Source organism: Bactrocera latifrons, unplaced genomic scaffold (genome assembly GCF_001853355.1).
Source record: "Bactrocera latifrons isolate USDA-ARS-PBARC rearing strain unplaced genomic scaffold, ASM185335v1 scaffold_142, whole genome shotgun sequence".
In the NCBI taxonomy this organism is placed as follows: Eukaryota; Metazoa; Arthropoda; class Insecta; order Diptera; family Tephritidae; genus Bactrocera; species Bactrocera latifrons.
The window spans coordinates 9,716-24,258 of NW_017534875.1; the positions used below are offsets into that span (position 1 = coordinate 9,716).

The following is a 14,543-nucleotide window of genomic DNA, read 5'->3' on the forward strand; positions in this document are numbered from 1 at the left end:
GCAACGCTTTTTTTATAAAAATTATACTTTTTTTTAAAGAAAAATTCGGGTAATTTTTTATTAGCTGGCAACCTTATTTTGTAAGTTTTTATTTTTGTACTAAGAAAAATTCACGTAATTTTCTATTAGCTGTCAACCTTATCTAAAAAAATGTTATTATTAGTTTTTTAGTTTTCTATTAAACAAAATTCGCGACATGTTTTATTAGCTGACAACCCTATATTACAAAAATTGCTATTAAAATAAATTGTTTAAGCAACTTTTCTGCCCAAAACCTTTTTTTAAGAACCTACAAAGTTAGAAAAAAGTAAAATTTGAAAATTGGCAACCCGATTAAACGAAATTTTACTTCTAAAAAAATTTTAAAATGAATTTAAAAAAAACCTTACTTTGCGATACCGTTTACATACAACTTCATTCTTTTCAATTTTTTTAAATTAAACTTTTAAAACTGTTTAAATTTGTATAAGGTGGCAACCCTACTTGAAAAAAAATTTTAAGTGAAATACAAAAAAAAAAAAAATACTTGGCAGAAACCCTACATAAAATAATTATTTTTAAAAGTAACCTTTTAATCTTGATTAAGTTTATAGTAAGTGGCAACCCCATTTGGAAAAAAAATAATAATATAATTGATTAAGCAACTTTTATGTGCTATAACTGCTTTATTTTATTTAAAAATGGGTCATCCTATATGAAATTTTATTTCTAGCTACTTAGAATTTTATTAAAAATATAAATAATATTTTTTATTTATGAGGACTTTCCATTTCTTATCATGATGTAAATATGTATAATCTCATTTTTAATTTTTAAAAATATAATTTTTTCTCATGGCATATAATTGCTAATTTTTTAGTTGAAAGACAAATTTTCATTGAGTATTTTAAAAGATAAATGAAAAATGAAGTTGGCAACTCTAAACAATTAAATTTATGTCTATTAAAATACACAAAATTTAGTGTAATTTAGTGGTAATTACATTTGTTAGTGTATAAAAACATCATTATTATTACATTTTCATTATAATTATCTTTTTTTGTATTTTTTTTGCCAATATTTTACGAGATGGCAACCACAATACAAAAAACATAAACATTTCTGTGTTTAAAACGCAATATTTTAACACCAATATTTTTTATGTTTCTAAAAGCATTATTTCGTTGTTTATATACTTGGTGCGACACCGTGTTCTACAAGTATACCATGGCGTATGAGTCACAGCCGTTTTACTTAAACTATCATTATTAGAGTTTGTCTTTATTTTCAAATTGCATATAAAATTTATAGACAAGTGTTATCTCGCACTCGAATAGATTCTAAGTATGTTTTATAGGCTATCATACAATACGATACTAAGAAAACCTCATTTGCCTTGCTAGAACTTACAATTATTTGCTCGCAAACAAAAACAAAATCGAAGTATTTAGGTATAAAATAGCATGTTAACAACACAATAGGCTTAAGCAGCTATGTGTAGTTGCATAAATGTATGTATAAACACACCCACTCATACAAATAAAGAAAAGTTAGGATTGATGTTGAAGAAAAAAAATTCAGAAATTTTTACAGTTTTTAATAAAAAGTAAACTAGTTCAATTACATACATATATTGCAGCAACTGCACCATTAAAGCTTATTAAAAATATATTTACTAGCAGCAATTATAAAAACGAATTAATACCTAGTTAAGTACACATTTTGTTATAGCAAAAATATTAATTTTATTCGAAAAGAGTAAAGAAAGTTATGAGGTATTTGAAATTAGAAAAATTTACAATATAAATTAATGCATATTTCAAAAGGAAAAAGTAATCACCACGTCAATATAAATATTAGAACTCATTACCGACATTGAAACAATAAAGTAACCCGTATTACTAAAAAAAACCAATAAAACAAAACAAAACATTGTTTTATTTAGAATAAATTTTGAAATTGAAATCAATTGCAGTGAGCGCCTCAGGTAATATTGTTATTTAGCATATCAAATCAATCAATAATGAAATATAAGCATATTTCAACGAAAATACTTCATCTTCCAACTATTTACCTCAGTTCGAGCTGATAAAGGCATTTTTAATTTTTGTCTACAACAAGCAACAGTCAACACCCGCAACAGACTCAGTGCAAAGGCAATTCCAAAGCAGATGTTATCAATATTTCACATATTTGCACAGTCATGCTCCAAATTCAGCCCACAACCAATTTGTTGCGGTGAATCTACATAAATACCTACATGCATACATGTCAAATATGTTTCTGAAGAGAGCTTCATTTTCGGCTTGCATCAGTAAGATACCAATGTATGAAATATGTATTGACTGCTTTTTGGTGTATATCTGGTTGTTGTTTATTTTCAATAATTGTTTTAATTTTCTACTCTCGTTGTCACAGATGTGATTGCCGAAATATTTCGCAAGCGAAATTCAAATTTTTTATTCAGTTTTGCTACTAATTTGCAAAAGTTCAGTTCATTTCTAAATTGACTTCGCTTAGTCAAATGTTTCATGGGACATTTGCACTTTTTAGTTCTTAGGACAAGTTTTAGAAACGAAAAGTTTGAAGAAGTGTGTGAACTTTATTGCCGAAAATAGTAAAAGTTTTCGAAATGTTTATAAAAGTGTTTAAGAATAGTAAAAATGCATTTACGTTGTTGCTGTTATTTGGATTTTTTGGAATTACTGTCATTGAAGGTTTGTAAATTATTTTTAGATGGTAAATTGTTATATATTAAACTGTAATATTATATATGAAATTTGTACCCTGGATCACTTTGTCATATTTTTACATCTCTTAAAAAGGTCAAACTAAATAAAGGAAATAATGATAGTAGTCAGGTTTTGCGATCACTATAATCAAAGATTAACGTTCTTTATTTTTTTAAACGTAATATTTCTCATATTGCGTTCTTCACATCAATATACATAAAAATAAAATGACAAATATGCTAACATTTTCGAAGAAATTTTATTTTAATATTGTGGGGGTGCCAGTCTTGATTTATTCTTGAAACACAGCTTTCATTATTGGAATATACCACGTCAAGCACGCAATAAAGCAAATATACCGGCGATAGCTTAGAGTGTACACGAAGACCGTGGAGAGTTGATTCGGAGCCGTTCGTAGCAGCTCGGACTGACGTATGGAACGAATTGGCGCATTTTAAGTGGAGATCTTAAATTAAAAGCGTACAAAATACAGCTAATGCAAGAACACAAGCCACTCGACTTTTTCAAGTAACAACGATTTGCGTGAAGAATTCCAAGAAGATTCAACGTTTTCGAGCCAAATTTTCTTCAGTGATGAGGCCCATTACTGCTTCAATAGGTATGTAAACAACAAACTGGAAAGAGATTCAAGGGCTGTCATTTCATTCAGAAAAAGCAGTGGTTTGTGGGTCGGTGAAATCATCGGAGAACGAAGCCGTCAATGGCGACCATTATTGCGCCATGATAACCGACTATTTGATGTCTGAAAGCTCGTGATCTCAGCGACAAGACGACACCACTTCCCACACATCGCATCAATCAATGGGTTTATTGAGAAAACACTTCGGTGAGCAGATAATATAGGGTCTTAGGCTGGTCGATTGGCCTCCAAGATCGTGTGATATCACACCGTTAGACTTTTTACTTTGAAGATCCAATCCAACATCTATTCAGTCCTTGAAAAGAGATAATATGCAAAGCAGTGATTGTAAAAAGTTTCTTGTGTTTTTAAGTAGGGAACTTCTAAATGGGAAATTCTTTATTAACTAAGAATCCTTTTCTAATAATAGGAGTCATATCAATGATTACCTTAGCTCGCATGTACCTAATACAAAGATGTTTGACCTTCAGGGTGACTTTATACCGAATATATCGGCAAATATGTGAGTCATCTTAATAAAATTGAGAACGTGCTTTCTTTCTAACAACAGTGTATCTTTTTACCTAAAATGGATAAAAACGGGTTGTTCTAGATCCCTTGTAACAAATTTACCAAACATCTAAACATTGACTTTACTTTTTATATAATATACTATATACCGGTCATTTTATGTGAGGTACCTTGAAATTGGAAAATTGAAATTCCATAAACCATAGTTCTACATAATGGGTGATCTAAATAGAGGTAAATGCTTCATCAGCCTGTTTTGAAAGATCGGCACTAAATTTGAAATTTCTGTATTTTTTTCTGCAGGGAAAGCTCGAAATGATTTTCGTTATTCTAACAACTCGTATGCCGAATATGTCTAAACATATTTCCCTGGCTTTGGTTTTAGTAAGTTGCAAAAATATGAAATGTTCGGTTATACCCAAACTTAGCCCTTCCTTACTAGGTGTTTTTATTGTTAAATTCTGTTTATGTATTAAAATCTCCTAACCATTTTATAAATTTTCATTTTATCAGTTTATTTTATCTGGAAATATGTACACCTTAGTATTACAAGCATTACTTTGATAGGTTGAAGTAATTAATTAATGTAATTATTAAACAATTTGTTTACAAAAATGAAATCCTAAAAGTACATTGAAATTCCACGATAAAGCACTCGACTTAAATTTTTAAGACTCCTAAGAGCTTAAAGCACAGTTGTTGACAATTTGTTTGAATATTTTTGTTTACATTAATAATTTTCATAAGGCCACTGTAAAATGGCTTTCGTAGTATAATATTTACAAACAAATATAAAATACTTATGTATGCTAGATTCAACAACTATGGAATGTTGTTATAAATCCTGGGACTTTAATATGAATTATGAGTAAATATAAGATATGTAAATCAAATTTGAACGATTATAAATTTTACGCAACAGCGCTAAAATTTAGTCATGGTTTTGAAGTAATCAGTTGCCAAGCCCACTAATGCCCTACAAGTGCGGACTTTTTTACAAAAAATACTAGACAATTTCTTTTTCTTGTATGTAATTGGGTGCTTATGTATATATATATATATTTTTTAGTGTCTTTTGTAAAAAAGTTGTATATATATATATAAATGTATATATAATACATTTTTTAAAGTCAGCACTATGCATTAGTCACCAGAAGGGTAAACCTTTGATATTTGTGCGCTTATCATTTGCGAATATTAAAGATTACAATACAACTATATTTAATTGCTGGTGATAGAATTGCAAAACAAGTTCATTTAAACAAATACAAACAAACATTTATTTATTACATAAGTGATGCCAAGCGAGCGATAAAGATATGAGTAAAGGAAAATATTGCCATTTTAGTTTGAAGTGTAAGGTCATTCCGATGCATTTGTCTTGTTGGTTACTTTTGTATGTGCCAAGGTGTGTTAATTATTTCATATAATTTCGTAGATAGGTACTGCTCATATTGGTATATGATGTATTATATATTAAGTATTAGTAGTATATAACTAAATTTCCAGAAAGGTTTTTCTTACAACCATACAATTTTTTTGGGAATTATCGCTGCTATCTATTTAAAAAACAATAGAGACCACTAAGAACACTGTTTGTGATAAGACAGCGGCATTGAGTCTGCTGACAAAGCAATGTTATTCCTTCTAACACCAACAACATGTGTGTATGACGTAATGATAAATGAAAACAAAACACGAAAAACGCTAACTGACCGCTACTTGTAACACCCGTTAAAGGAGCACGTTTATTAAAGAAATATATATTGTTCGAATCATCTACAACTGTAATTATAGATTCTTGAGCAATTAGACCCTTCCTGTGTCATGTTTTTCTCGATGCAGTATTTGAAATCTCAGTAAAGTACGACGAATTTTTCGAATAATGTTCTTTCCGTCTCGAAAACTCTTTGGTGGAAGAATGGTCGATTAAAAGCCTATACTTGAGTCATAATAATAGTAAAACAATTCTTACTTTTTGGTAAGTATTTAGCCAATATTGCCATTATCGTGTTCGATAATAAAGAGGCTTAAAGGTTAAAGTTAAGGCTCTCCGGTTAATGGGTTCTGAAGTAATTAGGTTTAATTGCAAGTCTGAAGCATTCAATATTGGTCTAAGTTGTAAGGCAAAACCTAATATTCCCTGTAATGTCGGTTTATTCTGTGACAAAGTTGTGAATACAAAAACTATAAACGACTTATTGTGATTCAAAATCTGTAATGTTTTTACTTTTTGTTGCAGTATTTTAACCTTTTACTCGTATTACGAAAAAGCATTTACGAATTTTTGCCAATTCCATAATCTTGCTTTCTCAATGTCTTTGGAAATAATCTTGTGTTGGGTGTTGTAATTAATGAAAATTGTTCCATGCAGAATTATTTATTTCTTTTTAGAAAGATGGCCTGTACTCAATACGGACGACCTACAGTGAAACATCTAGTTTTGTTTAAAGTTTAGAGTTTAGATCTAACTCTCAATAACTTAGAGTTTAGGTCTAAACTGATTAGATTAGAGTTTGGCCTATGAACCAAACTATAACTTACATACTAGACCTAGTGATACCCGGGAAACCTCCAGATTGTTCGTCTTAACACTTGTTACTCGTAATAATAAAACGAATTCTATTAGAATAATATGTAAATATAATATTACTTCTCTACAGCACTGCAATGTTATGATTGCTACGATTGCGAAGATGACGAGGATCTCAACGAACTACAAATCTGCGGTGAATTTCCCGTAAGTGTTAAGCCCTCTAAACACACAAGAAGATCTACATAAATTTTTCATTAAAATTTTACTACAACAACAAACTCTTTTAATAAGACAACAAAAGCACCCGGAAATGGCGTTAACTCAGAGAATATGACTGTAGTAGCAGGAAATAACACTTTAAGCCCTGGCAATGCAACAACAACAAGTAACTCAACAAAAGGTCCAAGCTTCAATGAAGACGACATCGAAGAGAATAGCGAGGATGAGGACGAGGAAAGCGACGATGATGAAGATGATAGTGAACGGCGTTTGCGACCCGATCGGCAGATGTTCAGCAATACGGGCGATGCCGTGTGCTATGTCGTAAAATTGAAAGGTAAATCGGTAGAAATCTCTTAAGAAGTAGTATTTAAAATATCTTTTTTTTTATTGTTTTTAATATTTGTTTTTAATTTGATCGAAATTTAAAAAAATTTTTTTTTTTTTACTTAGTCAACGACACCACCGTTACTAAACGTGGTTGTGCCACATTTTTCCATGACGATGACACTTGTGAATCCGTTTCTCCTGGTTCGGACATACAAACTTGTCACCTATGTGAAGTGGATGGTTGCAATAAATACGCTGGTGATGATGACTATTGGGGTGCTCTGTGGAATGCTGGCGAAAAAGTTAATGCACAGCATTGGCTTATATTACCGTTATTTATTTTATTGACTTTTTTGAAATATTAAACGAAACTATTTATTTAAAAAACAATAATAATATTAATTTTTTCAATTTATTTTAGATTTTGTGTACACTTTTCAGTAATAAATAGAGTTCAAACTAACAGCCAAAGTATTGCTGGGCTTTTTTAATTTCATACTCGTCGTTTTCGATTCTTTCGTTCTATTTGTTATCGCTTTTATTCGTCGCTGATTGGTTCCTTAACGAAAATCTTTCTCTTAAGTACTTTATTTCGGCGCCGCTGGTAAAATTTAAATAGTTTTTACTTCGTCTCACTCTGCACTCTGTTTATCAACCTTGTGCCTTGAAACTCCACGAAGAAGTAGACAGAGAGAGAGAAAAAGTGAAAAATAAACAGAAAGTTACCCAGAGTAGGTTCTGACTAGTGGCAGTATGTAGATTTTGTGTAGAGCTACAATATATTTATTATTAGAATCTTCAATGCCGTTTATTCCATAAAGAATAGGATTCAGTCGATTCTTTGATAGAAAGACTTTTTTGCGAATTGATATCATAGAGCATAGATATCTTCGTCCAGAAAAGTGACAGACGATTTACCCTCGACATTTTCGTTCCACTACTTCGTTTTCTATAATGGATTTAACAGTCAGTAATTTATGGTAACATAGCATACTAATTATTAGAAGTTCCATCGTCTGAAACTATCTATTAGAACGAAACATCTGTATTGAATAAAACAAAAGAAGTTCGAAACCATGCAACATACACTTTCCTTCAACAGAACAGCAGGGAATACAACATTTCTACTTTACTTTACTTTCGTATACCCAACAGTATTTAAACTCAATTAAAAAACAGCTATGAGACTGATTTTGCGATCAGGGTTTCAGGTATCAGATATCGGTTATTAAGCGAAAATTTAAAAAGAATTCAAACCTAAGTAGAACTCGTGAAATGCTTGAGTTATAAAATTGAGCTATAAAAGTTTACCAAAAGTCTTGAGTAGCTCTTATGACCAAAGAAAAATTCTATAGGAATAAAAATCGTAACAAAAAATTAATTAAATACCAAACTAAAGTAACTATGTATTATTTTACTGTCTATTATGTATTATTTTACTGTCAATAATTACCCATTTGAAACAAAGAAACAATCTTCTGTCAAAACAATTACACTTTATGATCAGAAAGTAATGAGTTTAAGAAGAATTATTACTTTCTTCAAAATAAATCGTTTCGAACGGTGATTTCATTTCCACAATCGTTAACCGAAAATCTCCTAATACAGCTGTCAACATTTCAGCAACGTATAATCAATTACACTTTGGAACATTAGATGTTTTCAGGTCGTTTTAGGCGTATTGATAAGTTTCGAACAACATCGATTGACTTATTCTACACACTCGTAGTGTTCGTTTCTAATAACGGCATTTAAAAACGCCGCACTCAAAATGACAGTAGCTAAAACTTAAATTCATATTTATATGTGAAGGCGTATGTGTGTCATAATTTACGGTACCGAAGTCGATAAACTCATTGAGGTATAAGGGTCGCGTAATCTGTAGGTAAATGAATACGTATAAGAGGGAGCCGATTTCTTTTGATTTATGATAGGCAATAATTTATATTTAATTACTCGTACATTTATTTTTGGGAACTTACTATAAACGGAAAGAATGTGAAATTTATTTATTTATGTTTTTAAATTTATAGAACTTATTCATGTTATTGTTTCATACTTTAATTTACACCACTTAAAATATAGTGTTATCACGTATTTGTTAATATAAATTAAGTATTAACAAAAAAAACATTTTATAGTGAATATAAGCCAGCAAATTGGGAATGAAAATGAACGAAAATTTCGTCGAAACGAACACGATTGTCGAACTAATTCGTTTGAGAATGGCCTGCCAAGTCTTCAGAAAGTCTTTCATGAACAAAATTTAATAAAGGGTTGCCAATCAATGAGAAAAAAATTTATAATATATAAATTCTAAAAAATCCGTTCATACATTTCTGTGAGGCCTTCAATATATTTTGGAATAGAGTTACCATACAGTGAAGTAAAATTAAAGTAAATATCACAAAATATTACATGTACGAGTAAGCATCTAACAGATGGGCCTTTGAGTTACCACCCACCTAAAAAATCTAAAGTAAATCAAGAAAATGTTTCACCCGGAACATGGTAGTCTCAATGAAAGACTTATTTAACTTATATAACCAACCATTCAAGAATTGGTGCCTGATGGGTTCCAAGTATTTTGTGTCGTCTTAAGGAAGAGCTAGGCATTCACAGAAAAAATGGAAACCGTTTTTGTATTCCCATCTAGCTTGCACCTACGGCAAATATTGTATAACTATAAGGTAGACCCATTTTTAGCGAATGCTCGCGCGTTATAGCAGTCTGTTTGTATTATTTCTGAGCCTATATATGTAGTAGGTCATTTGTTCCATTCCTGTCACATTTGCGCCATATCTGCCTTGCAGTTTGTTATTGATTTCCATCTACTATGAGCTATTTGTGCAACATACTCTCCTCTGATCATTCCTAGCGGTTTTGATATTGACTCAGATTCATCTAAAGAGCCTCTTAGCTTTAGCTTTATGCAACTAGTTTGTCTTTTCGTTGCCGTAAACGCTCCTGTGAACCGGAACCCTAATTACGGACAAGTGCAGGTTAGCAGTTAGTGAGATTAAAGCCTTCCTTCAGCTTTGACTATTGAGTCGACCAGGTCAACAATGCCGCCTAGCTGTCTGTCTACCATATATAGTAGTAATCTTTATTCTCCCGCAGTTATTCAATATAATTTCACTTCTCCAACCCTAGTATTTCTGCTTGGTATGTGATGACTGAGTTTGTTTGGAATATACTCCGGTCTATACTCCGCAGTATATTAGGTTGTCAGAAAAGCCAGAAAAGGTTATTTCTTGCGGTATTTTTATTGAATTTTCAATTGTTCATAAATTTTTTTTTTTTGATGACTCATGCCCAGCTCTTGACCGATGCTACGGCTGCTACTATGCCGGTGTCGACCAATTCAGCGACTTTATCGCAATTTTCGACGACAGGCCTTCCGGAGCGGGGCGCATCTTCGACCACCTCTACACCAGAACTAAAACGTTGAAACCATCGTTGTGCGGTGGAAATGGAAACTGTATCGGGTCCATAAACTGCACAAATTTTATTGGTGGCTTGAGATGCATTTTTGCCTTTATCGTAGTAGTACTATAAAATATGCCATATTTTCTCTTTATTTTGCTCCATGTTTGCGACGCTATAACTCACAAACGACTTAAAAGAAACGACTTTGAGCGACTTTTGAGCTTTCCAAAAAGGTATAGCATGACCTGATGCGACGAATAAAACTAGAACTAAGCGCTCTCAGCGCAAACTAGCGAAAATACCGCAAGACTTGTTTGACAAACTAATAGTTTGGACCCGTCGGTATGGATAGAAGTAATTTCTTCCTCGACTACTAAATCTCTTCTCCATACACTTATAGAGGGAATCCTCACCCGAAAGCGATTAAATCTAACCTTAAGAGGATATAGTCTTTAAAAATATAATTTAGTGTTGCCACATTTAATAATTTCTTACTATTAATTTGTTATGTTAAATCACAAATTCCTAAAAGTATAGAGATAATTATTGTATATATTTTTTTAGCTACTTTTGACATCTTAATGACTATGCGCCTATAAATGTCCATATGTAAGCGCATTTCAAAATTTCTGCAGACAACTAAGAAAATCAGTACTTATCACGTCATATTCAAAGTGTCAGTTTCTCTACGATGTGTCTTGCTATAATCGTGTGCTTAAATGTCACTTAATGTACTCGCAAGATTTACCATACACTTGCTAACAGGCATATGCACATATATTAGCATATTTCTATGAGTAGTCACACAAAAAGGCATGTTCTCAAACCATGTGATCATATCAATATACATATTTACGCACATATTAGCGAAATCGATTAAATATTGATAAACTGATAGTAAAATTTGGGTTCGACAGGACACATTATTAATGACTTGCGCAAATTATACATACATTGTCACAAAAATCATGACTTCACTTTTATAATTGTTAATTGTTCGCGAATATTTATAGTAAAATTGATTAGAGGCTTATATGACTTACGCTTTTACGATCGCGTGCAAAGCAAAATCAAATTTATCACCCGCACAAAACTGTAATCAAATCATTTGTGGCATTAAGCAGTGTTTGGGGATTGACTGAGGATAGTAAGTTATATTTAAGTGAGTTATGACCATTGAAACTAACTGAATTTCACTTCCATCATCAGTTTTAAATTAGATTATTATTTCAGTAAGCGAAAGTACCAAGGCGGTAGCCCCATCGGTTAAAATAGCAGAATTGCTGTAATAGTAATTATTACTAATAAAAATTATAATATTAGTAGAAATAGTAGGTAATAATTGAAGTGACAATAATAGTGAAAATAATTATATATTTATAAGTTTCGTTATGTTTAATTAATTATCTCATTAAATGTTTAAAGTCTTTTTAACCACTTTATTTACTTGAATATCATTTTTCATTAAAATTTTCTACAATTTACTATTATTTACTTTCTTCCTTTTTCTTTGTTTGTCTTTACATTTCAGGATTTGGCAACCCTGGTATTATAATCTGGCAACTCAACGCACTATCGTAAAGTTTGATATTTTTGATGGTATGCATACTCAGAACTTTTTGACATACGAGCGCTTTTTGCCTGATTTACAGTAACTTAAAATATTCATCACGACTAAAAAATTGATTTTTATCGCGAAAATTTTGTACAATTGGCGACGTGGACCAATTTCGTAATATATAATAGAAGTCGTAGATCACTCCAAGACGATAGGGTTCTACAAAATCAGTTGTTGTTCCAGAAACTACTGATTAATGATGTGTGAAACTGTAGCCAAAAGATCGTTATGTGACTTATCGTCAGATTCTGACCACTATAGGCATTAGTGGACTACCATAAATTCAATATTGTATGAACACTTGGCTGTGAAAATCCTGTCGATTAGTCGAGAAAAATGTTGAAAAAAAAATGTCACAATGTGACCGGTAAACAAAACCAACAAAAACTGTTCGCACAGGAAACACTTCCATGCAAATGGTTGACTAATTTTTGGAAAAACTGGACGCGTCGCAACCATATCGCATGAAGAATGCAGAACAAATAAAAATAAATAAATAAATTCTGATTTTTATACAAATATTTGTTTGTCTCTATACAAATAAGATTATATGTGATCACCGCAATGAATGCGGACGTTGCCAACTAAAAAAAAAATCATCCGATGTATGTTCGTATGCATATGCAAAAAACGAAGGTAAATATTTATCGTAGATAATAAAATTTAATAATAAAATTGTCGAGAGCTCGCACTTCAGACATTTGCAAATAATAGAGTGAGCCAGTAACAAGAAGGGAAAAAATTAAAACTTAATATTTTTATATTAAATTTAAAATGCAAAACAACGTATCATCCAAAATTCGAAATTTAGTTTTCTAACGATTCACTACATCATTTTACATATATATATATATGTATCATAAACTTTTAAGCATCCGCTGTCCAATATATTCAATATATAACCACTTTATAACCAAAATTACTGCATTTCAAATAAATCAACATCTGTTATTTCAAAAGGTTCAAATGTTTTGAAAGGCAAGGTAATAAAACAGCAAAAATCTAATTTTTATCAGCTGGTATCAAACAAGCACACCCTAATGTTACCTTTGAATTAATCTGCATTTGCCACTTTAGTATATTTATATACGTTTTTAATTCATTTATTTGGCGAGTGCTCTTAGTCAAGATTAATTTCAGTGGTTGTCAATAAAGTGTTTAATTTTACTCATTACTCGCAATCAATCAATTATATTCAAATTAATATAATTTTGTATTCACTTATAATTATGTACAACTAATTGTGTTGTACATTCAGTTGGCGATACACTTTTGAGATAAAATATTGACTATCTATAAGTAGGTTCTCTTTTAATATTGAAACACTTTGAATTGCCTTCATATCTTTTTGATGAATCAGATAGTAATACAAATTTATTTAGCATTGAAATTTATTTGAATTTTAGTTTTTAATGGAGGCAATTAGCATGTTTCGCTACATATTAATGGCAAATTAAAGAATTTCTCAATTACCCGCAGTTCTCTGTAAGAAATGTTCGGGATAGTACATACTTAAATATGAGCTCAAAGATATGTAAGGTGATCGCCTTAATATGGAGTTTAAATGCTGATAGGTTAAATGTAATTAAGTGATTAAGAAAGATGACGCATACGACCCTACGAAATCGAACCATAGTCATGATGAAGCCTTACTAGTTGGCACCATGCAAAAATATACCTCCTAGCTATCATTTCTTTAAACCAGACATATGACCAATATACTCTAATAACATATTCACGAGCTTTAGGCTATTGAGTATATTATCTCACTAATATACTAGATTTAGCAAAAAATCGAAATCTTGCTTAGCGACTCTGACTTAGTGAAATCTATTTTTAAGTAGGTAAATTTATCTCAGCTAATTTAGACACTACAAAGTGTCAAAAAATTAAACAAGCAAATAAAATAAAAAGTATTAAATTAAAAAAATGTCAAGTAAATAAGTGAAAATGATAGTAAGTAGTATCGGAAAAGGGCAGTAATGTGGAGTGATGTTGCCGAGGACGATCTAATGAAGTTTTCGGCGAGAAAAAATGCCACAGCTTCGATCGGCTAGTCAAAAACGGCTGTTTTATAAATCATTCATGCTATAAAAGCAACCAAAGGGAGAATTTATAAAATATGAGAAAATTTTTTTGACAGAGATATATGAGGGTAGGGTATGTAGTATATCCTACATTCCCTCTAGGAAACTTGGCTTCAAAAATACTAGGCTTAATTTTTTTCGAAAATTGAGAGACCGAGAGTGTTATTGCAAATCCAATACGGAGAAGAAAAAAAATATACTTATAATTAGTACACATACTAAACAGCGCGATTGTAACAGCTGTGTGTGCCGAAGTTCGTTATGCGGAAATGTTACAAAAAGCCTTTTTAATACACATTACGCAAGAGCAATTATATTAAGTAAAAAGAAAAGTATTTCAGGTTGTGTATACATTGAATGAATTGTTTTTGCATGTATGTATGTATAAAGAACTCATCGCCAAATTTAAAAGTTGACTGCAAATCGAAACGGCGCCGCGTCA

General features: G+C 31.2%; 1 protein-coding gene across 1 annotated transcript; it reads left to right on the forward strand.

The window, feature by feature from the left end:
* Positions 1-2,468: 2,468 nt before the first annotated feature.
* On the forward strand, positions 2,469-7,418 carry LOC108965572. Its single transcript, XM_018928094.1, has 5 exons — positions 2,469-2,696; positions 6,546-6,622; positions 6,710-6,974; positions 7,091-7,323; positions 7,389-7,418. Exons 1-5 carry the CDS (start codon positions 2,612-2,614, stop codon positions 7,416-7,418), a joined length of 690 nt encoding a protein of 229 aa, XP_018783639.1. The 5' UTR covers positions 2,469-2,611.
* The last annotated feature ends 7,125 nt before the right edge of the window (positions 7,419-14,543 follow it).

What these genes read in the sequence shown, in the direction of transcription:
- LOC108965572 (XM_018928094.1), top strand. Translation starts at nt 2,612, where the DNA reads ATGTTTATAAAAGTGTTTAAGAATAGTAAAAATGCATTTACGTTGTTG. An exon ending in CTATGTCGTAAAATTGAAAG is followed by an intron (nt 6,975 to 7,090) that starts GTAAATCGGTAG and finishes TTTTTTACTTAG; the next exon opens with TCAACGACACCACCGTTACT. An exon ending in TTATTTTATTGACTTTTTTG is followed by an intron (nt 7,324 to 7,388) that starts AAATATTAAACG and finishes AATTTATTTTAG; the next exon opens with ATTTTGTGTACACTTTTCAG.